Source organism: Diospyros lotus, chromosome 3 (genome assembly GCF_014633365.1).
Source record: "Diospyros lotus cultivar Yz01 chromosome 3, ASM1463336v1, whole genome shotgun sequence".
In the NCBI taxonomy this organism is placed as follows: domain Eukaryota; kingdom Viridiplantae; phylum Streptophyta; class Magnoliopsida; order Ericales; family Ebenaceae; genus Diospyros; species Diospyros lotus.
This window is the reverse complement of record NC_068340.1, coordinates 41,067,534-41,082,329: the sequence shown is the minus strand read 5'-3', so window position 1 is coordinate 41,082,329 and position 14,796 is coordinate 41,067,534. Positions and strand designations below refer to the sequence as shown.

Sequence of the window (14,796 nt, the reverse complement as noted above, 5' to 3'; positions counted from 1 at the left end):
TTTGACAATTAAATCTAAATTGGTTTCATTAAATACAATTTTATTTGATAAGTAAAATCAATTTAAAATGAATGTGTTCGTGTAGACTTTGTATGGCAAACGTCATATAATAATAATAATATTTATGAAATTCATGTGTATATACAACATATAGTATGTCATATGAATTATATAAGTATTATTATTATATGACATATAGTATGTCAAGTTAGCATGAATACATTATCTTTAAATTCATATATTAAATTACACTCAATTGAGTCAATTTAAATTTAATTTGACATGTTAAGTGTTATATAATAATAATATTTGTGAGACATAAATATAAGTTTTATAAAAAAATATAAATATTATTATTATATTACTTGACATAATAAATCTCCTAAATATATATTTTAAAAAAAATAAATAAAATTATACTTGAACTAATTTTAAAATTATCATATAATAATAATATTTGTGAGACATAAATATAAGTCTCATACAAAAATATAAATATCATAAATATTATTATTATAGGATACTTGACATAATAAATCTCATAAATATATATTTTTTAAATAAATAAATAAAATTATACTCAAACTAATTTAAAAACTGATGGCCAAAATTGAAGAAATAATCAGAGCATAGAATTAGCATTTTGTTTGATTTTTATAAATCTAATTGACCTAATTGACTCAATTGAGAAAATCATGTTAGAAAGAATCTATTTGCTCTCCATGAAACACTCTGTTAATATATATATATATTCATTATATTATGTATAATAATGTGAAAACTGCAGCCCTCTCTCTTTCTCTCTCTCTCTCTCTCTCTCTCCTGTTGGTGTCTCCAACTGGTCTCCGTTGTTTTCCGAAGGCGAGGGAGACAAATATGGGGATTCCGGGGGCGGCGCCGGTGGGCGGCGACGTGCTGAGTGAAAGAGCGGCGACGATGAGGGAGTCGATGCTGAAGAGTCAGTCTATTACCGACACCATGGTCTCCATACTTGGCTCCTTTGACCATCGCCTCTCCGCCCTCGAGACCGCCATGCGTCCCACTCAGGTCACCCTTATCTATTTTGCCGTGTTCTTGAATTTTTTAGTCTCTTTTCCTTCTCCTGTTTGGTTGCCGAGAAACTATTGGGGAAAGTTGGCCGGAAAGCAAAGTCCCCATCCAGTTCATTACGCTGGATCTGCGTTTGTTTCACGACGACTTGATCTAGTATAAGATTGTTTCCTGAGAATACCGAACCGGTTCGTTACTCTGGATCATGCCAGTCTAAGTTTGTTTGCTTATTCGAAATGCGGAAAAAGTATAAGAAGCAGAAAAATTGTTGGGTTCTTTTAATTATGTTTCTTAGAAATGAAATTCCGAGCCCTACTAGCTCAAATAGGCTTTGATTCTCTAGATTGCATGTGCTGAATCGGCAGTTTCATTTCGTTTGGCTTTGATTTGGTTTGCCCCCTGTTTGGTTCCGAGGAAACTTGACCGAGAAGAGAAATCTAAACCCATTTCAGTAGTTTGGATCTACTTTATTTTGCTAACTGTCGGGAGCTTATACGGGCATATTACCTATAAAATATATACGGGCTTGATTTAATCAGTTCATTCCTTGGGTTTTTGCTTGTGGAAAATTCAGAAAGGAACAGAATAAGTATCGTTTTCCTTGGGTTTCTGTTAACCTCAGGTCCTCAGCATTAGTAGCTCAAACAGTCCAGTGAACTCCTCTTTATTGTGTCAGTCTTGATTACTCGTGAAACTTTGGATATTTTGAAAAACTGATTTATTTCCTTTTGCTCACATTATTAACTTCCAAACAGATTTTATTTTGGTTTTGTTGTCAGCCTACTGTATCCATGTATGGCAGCTGTATCTTATCCCAATCTCTGGTTTATTACCTTGCTCCTTGCATTAGAAGTGTCTTACTGTTCTATAACTTTTATTTGGTTATTGCAGATTAGAACACACGCAATCAGGAAAGCTCACGAGAACATTGATAAGACTTTGAAGGCTGCAGAGGTTATATTGGCTCAATTTGATCTTTCTCGTCAGGTTAGTAGAGTTAGTGGTATGTTGGTGGATCATCTCGTTCTTCATTGTCCAGTGGGTACACACACCTGGGGCTTTGTCTTCCTTACTCTTGGAGTTCAGTGGGTTATGCTTTCTACTGTAACAGCTTTTTTGAGTTCTTGGGGGAGGTGTTACCTGCTAGACTGTTTGTTTGGGCAACCATTCCTTTGTGAATTATGTGGAATAATTTGAGGGAAAGGTTAGGAGACTATTTGAAGGTGTAGAGAACCTTCTGCTTTGTTTAAAAGGTCTTATTTTTTCCTCTCTCTCTCAGTTGAAGGTCAACACCCCTTTTTCATTTGTCGGCCATCTACCTTGTACCTAAATAACAGGAATCTTGGTTTTCTGCTCATTTTCATCTACGAAGCGAGGACTTTTCTTTTACATATGTGTTTTTTAGGCTAAGTAAGAAAAAAGGGGTAATATATAGAAAAGGATTTTGCCATTTGTCTTTTCTATTATTTATGGTTTTTGGACTACTTAATTTTGAGTTAATGTATATATTAATTAATTTTAATCAACAAAAAACTGCTTTTCACGCACTTTCTTCATGCTTTTGAAATTTTGATTCTAACATTAGCCTTCCCTTGCAGTATTTACTCTAGAGCTTTGGGGTGTTGCAATATTGTGGCACAAAAGTTGTTCTTGCAACATATGTTCATAGCTTATGATTATTGATACATTACTATTCCGACATGCAGGCAGAAGCCAAAATACTTAAAGGTCCTCATGAAGACCTGGAAAGTTATCTTGAAGCAATTGAGCAGTTAAGAAGCAACATTCGATTCTTCAGCAACAATAAAAGTTTTAAGAGTAGTGATGGGGTGCTGAACCATGCAAATAGCTTGCTTTCTAAGGCTATTTCAAAGTTGGAAGAAGAATTCAAGCAGCTGTTATTGTCCTACAGGTTTATTATTACATTGCTAATAATATTTCAATTTTTTTCCTTTATTTTCCTCCATGTTTGTGTTTAAATGGTGCTGTTGTGCTTTGTCTCTGGGACTGGAAAGTACTTTCACTTAATATATTGTCCATTTGCACTGAGTTTTGTCAAGGGAGTCATGTCCCAACATGGGCCAACTTAAGTTTGTTTTTCATTCTGCTTTGAGCCTTTGCTAGCTAATTACTTTGGTCAGACTTGTGCTCTTATGGTCTAGCTCAGCCTAGCTATATTCTGTTTTATCCTTCCTTACATCTCAACCGCGAGGATGCCTTCACTATTTGTTAGAATCCACATTATTGGATTTGGATGCATGCCAAATCAGATCTCCAATTACCATGTTAAGTCACTGTCCTGAAAGCTCAAGTTGTTCAGAAAGTGGATGCAATAATCTGTATCAAGTTATTGAACACAAGTAATATATATGTATGCATCATATCCCCATGTTCTTGAATAAAGAATTCTGGAGTCCTTTGATATAATTGTTTTGTTCGATTTTTTCTTGTGCTTTTTGGTTGAGATGTCAAATGCTTGATGTTGCTTTCATGTTTACATATATTTATTGTGCATTATGATGTCTGATACTGCCTCTTATTTTATAATGTTGCTTCCCTGATTTTTTATAAACATGGTCTACATTATATTGTTTGATTAGGTCTTAAGTTCATTAATTTATCCTTTTTTTTAAAAAAAATTTGGTGTCTGCGTGTTTCTATTTGAGATTCACTCATAAGTTCTGCCTTAGGGCATCTGTTATTGTTCTAATTTTACAAGAAAGCTAAACACATTGTGTTTTATTTATGTATTCTCAGCAAACCTGTGGAACCTGAACGGCTTTTTGAGTGCCTCCCCAGTTCACTTCGGCCATCTTCTGAATCGCCTGGAAATCAGGGTGATTCCAATAGCAAGAATCCTTTAACTAATAATCAATCAGAACACCACAGCAATAACCTGGAAAATGCTGTTTACACAACTCCTACTCTTATACCACCAAGGATTTTACCATTGTTGCATAATTTAGCCCAACAAATGGTTCAAACTGGCCACCAGCAGCAGTTGTTGAAAATATACAGGTAAGGGCCTCAATTTTCTGGTAATCTTGAAACAGCTGTTCTGTATGTAGTTGTTATACTGTATTCTGTTTGAACTTCAATGCAACAGATGAATGATGTTATATGCTGGCAACTTATAAGTTGATTATCTGTTAGGTTTATATTTTTGTGGCCATTGGCCATCGCATAACCGGTTCTTAACCTCTGTAGGTGGGCTTTGGTTAGTGATAGCTTTCCCCTTTTTTTGGATACAGATGTTTGGTCTCCAGAATTTAGGTGCAATCTCTAAGACTGGGAAATTGAATACAGAAGCAACTTTTTTTTTTTTTTGACATTCTTCATTCACACTTAAGGATAAGGTAAGGGTAGCATAAATGGGCATAGTGTCTTTCAAAGGGAGGACCAGCAGATTTTCCTTGGACGATGTTGTAGAAATCAAAAATAAAAAACCCTTCCAAATTGGCTCTTTTTGTTTGGACAGCCTCACTTGGTTTTATTTTGGGATTACAAACTTTAATTCAATCAGTATCACATACGAGCTCCAATACCAATTGAGAAAGAGACACCAAGTATAGTTTCTGATGGTTGGTATTGGATGGATTCCCTTTTGATTAATTAATTATTAATCTTATTCATCATAGTGCAATCAGTTATCATGCAGTTATTAAACAAATACCAGAAAACAAAGCATGCAATGCTTTTACATGGAAACTCAAGTATTGGGATTTGGGAAAAAAATCATGATGATCAGAATATAGCAGTAGAGTATAGCACCCCTTATATCAGTTCTTATATGGAAGTAGAGTCTCTCATGCAGAATGTGCCTGTTGTAGATCAGAATTTTGTTCTTCTTAAAGGGACCCTTACATTCATTACCTTAGCTGTTATAAACAACCCCTTATATAGCAGTAGAGTATCTCATGCAGAATAAGACTCTTGTAGATCAGAATTTTGTTCATGCATTCGAATTCAAACTGGGTGTAAGGTCATTCTAACGACCTGTACCTATATTAATTCCAAAAATTGGCTTCGGGATCTTGACTCTATTTGAATGACTTGCAAAAATTGTGTTCAAATGATATTTTTTTGAATGGTCTTCCTTCACTTCGAATGCGCCTATACAACCTCTTTATGTGTCATTTGAACAGATTGCAGTAGAAACCTATCTGAACTTCAGTCGTAGTGGCAGTTGTTCTTCAGCAATCCCAGAATTCATCACATACTTTTTACTTTTTACAATTATAGGTATTGACTCAATTAAAACATAATGATATGCTGACACTAAAAAGCCCTAACAACAATTTCATGACAAATCCTTTTCATTGATTTACAACTCAAAGTATGGCCTCATGTTACTGTTGTCTTGAATGTGATAAATAAAGTACTCGTAATCTGCACACACCAAGTCAAGCAAACACATAAAATCCATCTATCAAGTGCAACACAAATAAGTAATGAATATGAGCAGCATAGAATGAAGAGTATGAAATCATACTCATGCATTTATATAACTGCTTTTCATCTTTGTCACAGATTTGCCAAAAGCAGATACACATTGCTCATAGGAAATAGTTTTAAGAGTACAAGATGCAAAAGAGATATACATGCATCAATAAGAATCTCCAAAACCATCTTAGTTTATGAGGATGAAGGAAGTTTGTCTAATAGTTCCTATAGAAGCTTGGATCGATGCCTTTGCTTAGTCAGCACGAGGTTTAACTAGGTAGTATGACGTGTCTGCTTAGCTGAGATGGCATCCACTTGAGCTGATAAATGTACCAACTCTCTCTCTCTCTCTCTCTGTGTGTGTTGTAGTGGAAGACGTCAGAAAATCTGACTAGTGTAGCTCTAGAGGAACTATTGTCCTGAATCCCCATTTGGTGCTGGTGAGCCAAAATCTCATGTCTGTGATCTCTGATAGCCTGGTTTCTCTATTGAGACTCTTCTGAAGAGTTGCAAGAGATATAGCTGACCTGCTAGCGCATTGTGCTTATCATCTCAACCATAAGTCCAATACAGAATTATAATGAGTGAGACTCATGGGGGTCCAAAATCTCACTGGTAATGACCACTGGAATGCCAGTGCCAATGGCATATAGTAGGTAAACCTCCTGGTAGCTGACCTTTGTAGTGTGGGATTGTGGGATCATATTATAGAAGGAAATCAATGACAATGCCTGCTAGTGGCCTGTCAAAGATGCCTGTCATAGCACCGATTCTTCACCCTTGCCAGTGCATATCCTGTCCACAGAGCTTGGTGATGACTATATCTCTGTCAGGATGCAGGAGCCTGTATATATAAGTCTCTGCCTGATCTGCTGCTTGTGCTAGTAGATGGTACTTGCAATGTTATTTATTGGAAAAATCATATTTAGATTGGTATGCCTTGTGAAATGACATCATCCTACCCTCATTTATTATTATACTATATTTTTTTCATAAAGGGATGCGCGATCTACTGTTTTGGAAGAAAGCCTTCAGAAATTGGGAGTGGAGAAACTTAGCAAGGATGATGTTCAGAAGATGCAGTGGGAGGTTTTGGAGGCTAAGATTGGGAATTGGATTCATTTCATGCGGATTGCAGTAAGTTGTGATTGAATTTATAAATTCTGTACATTTCTTCTTCTGACTATCTAATCATGCTGAACAGGTCAAACTGCTGTTTGCTGGGGAACGAAAAGTATGCGATCAAATTTTTGAAGGCATTGATTCGCTCAGGGATCCATGTTTTGCTGAAGCTACTGCAAGTAGTGTTACCGTATTACTCAGTTTTGGAGAGGCCATTGCTAAAAGCAAGAGATCCCCTGAAAAGTTGTTTGTGCTTTTAGATATGTATGAAATAATGCGAGAACTACACTCTGAGGTATGATTAATGTTACACATCCAAGAAAAACACTTGCATACTTTACTAATTCAGTCTTAAGGGTAGGAAGATAGAAGAACTTAATATTTTCCTGAGCAACATGTTAAAAGACAATTAGAATCTATTGGAACAAGATCTGGTAAACATTAAGCTATTTTATGCATCAGTCAACTTAATTTGATAGTTATTCCTATGACACTGATTCCCTAGAATCTGAATCAATGTAGAACTTCATAATTCAAATGTAGTTGATATTACTGATCTGCATGTGACCTGTATAACTAATAATAGTTTATTTCTGTTTCATTAATAATTTAGATTTTAATGGGCCTGTATGATGCTTCCCATGAGTTGTCTATGGCTTACACCTATATCATTGTGTTTGGTACTTTGTAAAGGTTGTTTAGTTAAATCTGACATTTCTTTTAAGTGCTGAACTTTCTTTCCCCTTATTGTAAGTGCTCATCGTTTTCCCCAGCTTTGAAACATTAAATAGAACAAAAAAATGAAGAAAAGAAAAGAAACATTAAATAGATTGATGCCTACAAAGTTCCACGTCTCTAAACTAGGGTTCAAGTATTTGAGGTTGAGTTTAGAAACTTCTTTGTTCTGTTATGTTACTAAAAATTGATAGCTTAGGTGTTTTTTTGTTTCTTTATATGAAAATGCTAGCAAAGTCTTCCATTCGTCCTACAATTACATCAACTTCCGTAGTCACTATTTTTTCACTTGTAGTGGATAGTTTGCTGGTAATTTATTGAGCGATCATATGACTTTGAATCAAATGCAAGTTACCCCCTCTGCAGGTTGTGTATCCAGCCATGAACCCTAGGCCAAGATTTAAAGTTCACAAATCCCAAAATCCAGTCATTTGATTTCATTGAAAATCTCCAATATCGTACAAAAGAAATAAACTGAAGTAAAAGCCATTAGCATCCTTAAAGTTTACATAACCATAACCACCAACAATAATTGAAAAATTAAACTATCTCAAATTGAGTCCACTGGTAATCCTTTGATTCAAGTCCTCGTCTTGCCTTGCTAATCTCGCTCACTTGAAAATTGTGTTAGGGAGAGTGGTGAGCTTAAAGCCTAGTGAAATTACCCAACATAATAGATCAATATCCAAAATAAAGAATTTCATATGTATGAAATAAAAACAATTTTTGTTTCTAACTTGCCAGTCTTCCCCACGCAGTACATGTATCACCAATAAAAAATCACATCACAATACATTATGTAGCTATCGATTTTCCAAAGTATAAATAAATCATCATCTCAACAAATACTTCAATGGCAATATAGCCTAGATTCACCGATGCAAGAAAGGGACCTAGTACTCTTCCTGGATCTAGTCAATAACTAGCTAGTACACCTAGTTCTTGAAGTCCAATATTTGTGCAAGGTGATCTAGTACTCTTCTCAAATCTAACCAATGCTCCTAGTTCATGGATTCACCAACACACAGGGTAATCCAATACTCTTCTTGGATCTAGTTGGTACACCTAGTTCTTGGAGTCCACCAGTGTGCAAGTTCACAACATTGTATGACCGTTCACAAAATCTTTATGTCATGCTTCTCAAAATCATCCTAGAAATTTTCTCATACCCTCTAAAATAATTTCACAATTCCACTTTCTCAATTTATTTGCAAATCAAGAGTTCATGTATATATATATATCAAACAACAAAATTGAGAATTTATATCATGCCAAATCATTTTTTCAATCAAGTATGGGATTAATTTTCAAGACATGTATTATAGCAGAAATAACTCAACTGACCCCTTTGTAGTGAAGGCCCACAATTATCCAGTGACTTTTCTTCTCATAATTTAATGATCTAATCCTCCTCTAAGCTTTTGTTTATAAGATTCTTAGGTTTTATCCAAATCCCTTTTGGTTTTGGATTCAATTTCCCCGTTTGTTTCTAATCCTCATCAAATCCTAATCAAATAATATATAGGTTTTTCTTCTAAGTTATCTTCAAATCTACATATTTAACCCTAATCCCTCTTCCACAACTATGATAATCTCTCATCTCAATCTCTAATTAGAATTTGAACTCAATTCCATTTTCTTTCAAATTTTAAATTATCCTAATCTACAATGGCTTTAGAAATCCTATTTTCTCTTGAATTTTGTTTTCCCTCTTATTTGTCTCTTTCTAGAAATTCGTGCATTACAGTTTCTCCACAGAACAAATCTTTATCAGAGAGTTGATTATCTAGTCCAAAGTGGGAGTGAGGATGCAACATGATAGTTGTGTGCAGCTTGCATTTATCAAAAAAAGAAAAAAAAAATTGTAGCTTGGTAGCTTGCTCCCTAAAGGCAGCATTTTCTTTTGTACATGTTTGCTTATAAACTATATTATATATGCACATATGCATACAGATTCCATTTTAATTGGTTTTTTATTCTTGGTAGATTGAGACACTTTTCAAAGGTAAAGCTTGTAGTGAAATTAGGGAATCTGCACTAGGTTTGACAAAACGGCTTGCTCAAACAGCCCAAGAGACCTTTGGTGATTTTGAAGAAGCAGTTGAAAAGGATGCAACAAAGACTGCTGTTTTGGATGGAACTGTCATCCTTTGACAAGCTACGTCATCAACTATGTGAAGTTCTTATTTGAGTAAGTTTAATAAATTATGATCTTAATCTATTCCATGATTTTTTATTCGAGAACTTACCTTGTCATCACTTCTGTGCTTTATATGTACTTCTTGTGATTGAAGTCATAAAAGTTTTTTTTTTTTTGTCTAATCCACTTTGATGATGGTGTTGATTTTTACTACTATACTTGTTCACTTGCTACCATGCTTACAGCATGTCCTTCTACTTTTGTTAAAATAGCAGCATCCACATAAAAATTAATAATTTGCTTTGTTGAATGTTTGGATTAGTCATATATGTGCTCATTAAGTTTTTCAAGGAGTTATTTAGGCTTTGTATTATGATGTTGTGATGCAAAAATGGGTTTGAACTGAACACGAAAACGCCTTTTAGGGGTTTTCCTCTTTTTTTTTAACAGAATTTCAGAAATGTGTTGTTTTTTTTTTAGAAAAGAACAAAAAAATAAAATGATGTTTCCTATTTTTGTTTACAAAAATTTGAAAGCAAACATAAAAAACTGAAAACAACAATAAAATTAAAACAGGACCTAATCCTTCATTATCTGTGGATGGGTCAATTATTAAAGTTTTAAAATATTTATTTGTAAATTGTGTTTATGGGGTCAATTTTTTTTCAACTATTATTAGATGTTTTATGCTCTGATTATCTTCTCTGCTAAAAGATCCAAAATCTTAGAAGCTATGCTCAATTAAAATGCTTCCCTAGACATTCCTTCCATGCTCTGTTGACTCATTATACGAGCAGTATTCAAAGATTTTAGGAAATGGGATAGTGAGACCTGTGTGTCCAAACTTATTTTTTGAGAGTGATCTCAACATCATATGTAGAACCATTTTTTGAGGGAGGGGGTTGAAGTGTTATGCAGTCCACAAATTAAGTATGCAATGAACAATTCCTAACAAAGGAAATTATATAATTATGAAGAAAAAATTTTTGGTAGAGGGAAGGTTGCAGTTCATGAATCAAGAATGGCAATCAACCTAAAGCATGATGCTTAATGTTTACCTTGTTTGGTAGTGGGAAGTGGGGAAGGGAAGGAAATAGAGACAACTGGTGTTTCCTTTCCTTTATTTTTTAAGATAATAAAAGATATAAAAAAGTGATGCCAAATGAGCATGAACCCATTGCAAACCCACAAGCTCAGACAGAACAAAACGAAAAGGAGCCTGAAAGTAAAACAGTCATACAGAAAAATGAGTGAAGTAAAGAGCAGAAAAGTAATCTGAACCTCACACCCAGAAAACAAAGAGAGGTGAATATCAAACAGGAAATGTATGGAATTCCCATGCCTTCAAGGCCTGTACTTGTTACCATTTTTCTTTTGCTAACTTTTTCATCTCTTTTCATCTCCCTTCTATCAAATGGGTTAAGGGGATACTGCAGGAAATGGTAGGACTGGGATGTATTGATACATAACAAAGTCATGCTTTCTTCAGGTTTGGGTTTGCATATAACCTATATAGTCAGTGTGATACCTAAATATGCAGTTATTAGTATTCTTTTTTTTGGTTGTTACTGTTGCTGCTGCAGCATGCTTTTAACTTCTGTTTTACATGGTGACTGTCTTAGATTTTGTGGGCAGAAAACAACCTGACAATGAATTTTCTGAACTTATTCAGCTATCAGTCAACCTTGAAGCAACTTTTTCAAGAATTTGAAAATGGAGAGGAAACAAATTCACAGTTGGCGTCTGTAACAATGAGAATAATGCAGGCTCTGCAAACCAATTTGGATGGGAAAGCAAAGCAGTATAAGGATCCTTCTTTGACTCACTTATTTCTGATGAACAATATTCACTATATGGTCAGATCTGTACGCAGGTTTGTCACATAATTGTGATCTTGTCTTTCACATGGCTGGTTAAATAGATGTCAATCTTATCATATATGCATGACAGCATAAAAAGGTTAAATATGCACTGTTATTTTGGTGTAGGTCTGAAGCAAAAGATTTGTTAGGGGATGACTGGGTCCAAAGACACAGGAGGATTGTTCAGCAACATGCAAATCAGTATAAGAGGATTGCATGGGCGAAGGTTTTGTTCTACTTATGTACAACCAATATAATTGATTTTGGATTTAGTTTAGTATTGGTGCTTGAATTTTTCCTTTTAAGTTTTATGTTGTTTTTTCTTGAGACTCATGCCTATCTATGCTGTAGTGTAGTAATTTAGTACTCTGCTTTCATATAAAGCCATGGAGAAGGTATTCTTGCTTCTAAATTTTCTTATCTCACATGCTTGGCTTCCGGCAACTTGATATTTCAGGAACATTTTGGACTTGGTTATAACATTGCTGCCCTAGCATATGCACATGTGTTCTCAAGTCGTTTCAACCCCTTCAGCTCTATTTTTGTTGTCAGGGTGCTGGTATCAATCTTAATTGTTCTAGGCCGGTATAATGCATTTAGTTTATCATTATTGATGGTCAAGGGAGGACTTAGAGAATGTGAAATTTACTTGTGTCCTTAAAGTCTTTAGGCGTTTGGTGCCTCGAGGCTCCTCCCTTTGCGAGGATTGAGGGAGAGTGTTTTTTTTTGTGCAGCCTTATCTTTGGTCTACAAAGAGGCTGTTTGTACAACTTGAACCCATGACCTTCCAACCACAAAAGAGAAACCTTAGCCTTGCTACCAGGGCTTGCCCCCCATGTCATCAGACATGAGAACAAAATTAACCTAACAAAGGGGGACACACCTGATGCCCACACTAAGTCCATGTTACTTACAGCGTAGCACTTATTTTAGTTTATTTTCAATTTTTAATTCTACTATTTTTTTTAGGCTTCTGTTTCATATTATTCTGATAAACCGAGGCATGTATTGGGGGTGCTTTGTGGATTTTCCTTTTTCTTTAGCTGTTAATATAAATTTGTTCATTGGTTTGGATGTGACATTGTGTACTTATTATTATTTTTTTGGTTTAAGTAACATTATATACTTATTTGATAGAAGATAAAGTCGCGATACTACTTTGATAAGAAGTAGGTTATTGCAGTTTAAAACAAGCTACTAATTCTGTTGGAAGTTGGTACTACGCATTTGACTCTGCCAAACGTGGGGTTTGTCTAAAAATTTTAAGTGTAAATTCCACTTAGACCCCTTGTAATTTGGGTCATTTTACTGAGACCCCCTATGGTTTTTAACTTAGCATTTGAGGTCCTTATGTTTTTTCCACCCTTTTCTGACTGCCCCTTCAATTAGTTTGGAGTTTAGTGCTGTTAACAAACTTATCAAAATGATGTCATTTTTAATAAACTCAAACGTTAAATTTAAACCATAGGGGTGGTCTTCGTAAAGGCAAACCTAAACTGTAGGAGCTGGGTGGAATTTGCCCTTCTCTTTTTTAATGCTGTTGGTAGCTTGATCTAACATAAGAGGCTGCTTGGACACCCCCCCCCCCCCCCCCCAAAAAAAAAAAAGAGAGCAAACCACGGGGGCCTCAAATGCTAAATTTAAACCAGGAATCTTTGTAAAAATAACCTCAACCATACGTGGTCTGGGTGGAATTTACCCAAAATTCAGATAGTTAAGGAGATTAGTCCGACATAACTTTTTGACTCTGAAAGTGCATGCTGATGTGCTATAATTTAATTTACAGACTGGTTGCTTCATGAAATATGGATATGGTTTTTATAGTTAACGTCCAACGAGCTCATACTGAAAATGATTTTCTGTCCACCTCTTGTAGATTCTTCAGAGCCTCTCTATACAAGGACTCAGCTCATCTGGGGGTGGTAGTTCAGTTGGTGTTGACGGAGGAAATAGCAGTGGAGTTTCAAGAGTAATAGTCAAAGACAGGTTAAACCTTGCTTTAATTGTTCTTTTTTTTTTTCATAGGATAATTCTTCCAGAAGTAATCTGTGGAGAAATCTGAGATGATAGTAAATTTTTGTTATCAGGTTGAAGATGTTCAATATCCAGTTTGAGGAGCTTCACCAAAAGCAGTCTCAATGGACCGTTCCTGACACTGAGTTGCGGGAATCTCTGAGGCTTGCAGTTGCCGAAGTCTTATTGCCTGCCTACAGATCTTTCATCAAACGTTTTGGGTGTGTATTCTTATATTTGATAAACCTTCATGAATTTTGAACTCTCTTTTCTTTTGGTCTTTTTAAAGCAGTTAAGGCACACATTTGTGGTAATCAGATGTAGTAATCACTTAAAACTATAATTTTTAGTTTTATAATGTGTGAATGTGTAACGTTCAAGATGTATTAATCTCTTGTCATGCTAAAAAATGTTTTATCGCATACCATACACACATTCACATTTGATAAGTTTATGATGTGACATTAGCAAGGAAAATATGAATCTACTAAAGAAAATAGGCTTTCTTTGTGTTTAAGGGCATTCACTAGGTACATTATTTGTTTGCATTCTGAAACTGGTGTTTTCATGTGTTAACAGGGCATTGGTCGAAAATGGTAAGAACCCTCAAAAGTATATCAGGTACACAGCTGAAGACCTTGACCGTATGCTTGGTGAATTTTTTGAGGGCAAGATCTTAAATGAACCGAAGCGCTAGATCTCTGCAACTGTCACCAAATCGGGAGCAATAGTAAATGAAACTTCAATTCTATCAAGTAGATGGGCTCTATTGGCCTTACTCTTTCATTTGAGGTCTCATTTTTTCGAGTTTTCTTCATCACCGTGGTGCTGCCAACCCTCTTACGCAGCGATGAGATGTGCATATCTGTACGATACACCAGGAGGGCGAAAATAAGAAAGAGTGACATTGTTATATTCGTCTGCTTTTGTGAGAAATGGTTGGTGAATAGGCTACTGCTTTGTGTGTTCTTGCTTAAATATAGGCGTAAATAGCTGCTGCTGCTGTATAGGCATTTATTATTGTTTTTACCTGTAATCTTGTGTTTATGATGCCCTGATTTCCTGGTTGTTCTTACTTGAAGTGATGAACAATGTACTGTGAACCCTTAAAAATGTTGCAGAAAATTATTTTGGTGTTTCTGCTGTGCCATTTTCCTTATCAGCAAATGATGATGTGTTCTTGGGGCACTTCTAAGGTACCTGACCCCTCGGGATAGCATAGATGGTCCCCACCATGTATGTTTGGGATGTTGGTTACTGCAAGGTCTGGGGTTCGGCCGTGTCTTTATGTGGTTTGCGATAATTTGTGTTTATTTTGAGGGACTATGTCCTTAGATTTCGGTCTGTAATTTATCTCTTTGCACGCATTAGACTGAGGTGAGGTGGACTGTGAGTTTTAGTAGGGTGAGATGTGTTGGGTCAAAGGTTAAC

At 35.4% G+C, this 14,796-nt stretch overlaps 1 protein-coding gene across 1 annotated transcript; it reads left to right on the top strand.

The window, feature by feature from the left end:
* Positions 1 to 781: 781 nt before the first annotated feature.
* On the top strand, positions 782 to 14,503 carry LOC127797466 (exocyst complex component EXO70A1-like). The gene is given in 13 exon segments (XM_052330388.1): positions 782 to 1,047; positions 1,942 to 2,037; positions 2,757 to 2,962; positions 3,808 to 4,068; positions 6,492 to 6,630; positions 6,698 to 6,910; positions 9,337 to 9,490; positions 9,493 to 9,541; positions 11,163 to 11,363; positions 11,479 to 11,578; positions 13,229 to 13,338; positions 13,440 to 13,586; positions 13,945 to 14,503. Coding segments are annotated over 13 exon segments (1,965 nt in total). The 5' UTR covers positions 782 to 876; the 3' UTR covers positions 14,063 to 14,503.
* The last annotated feature ends 293 nt before the right edge of the window (positions 14,504 to 14,796 follow it).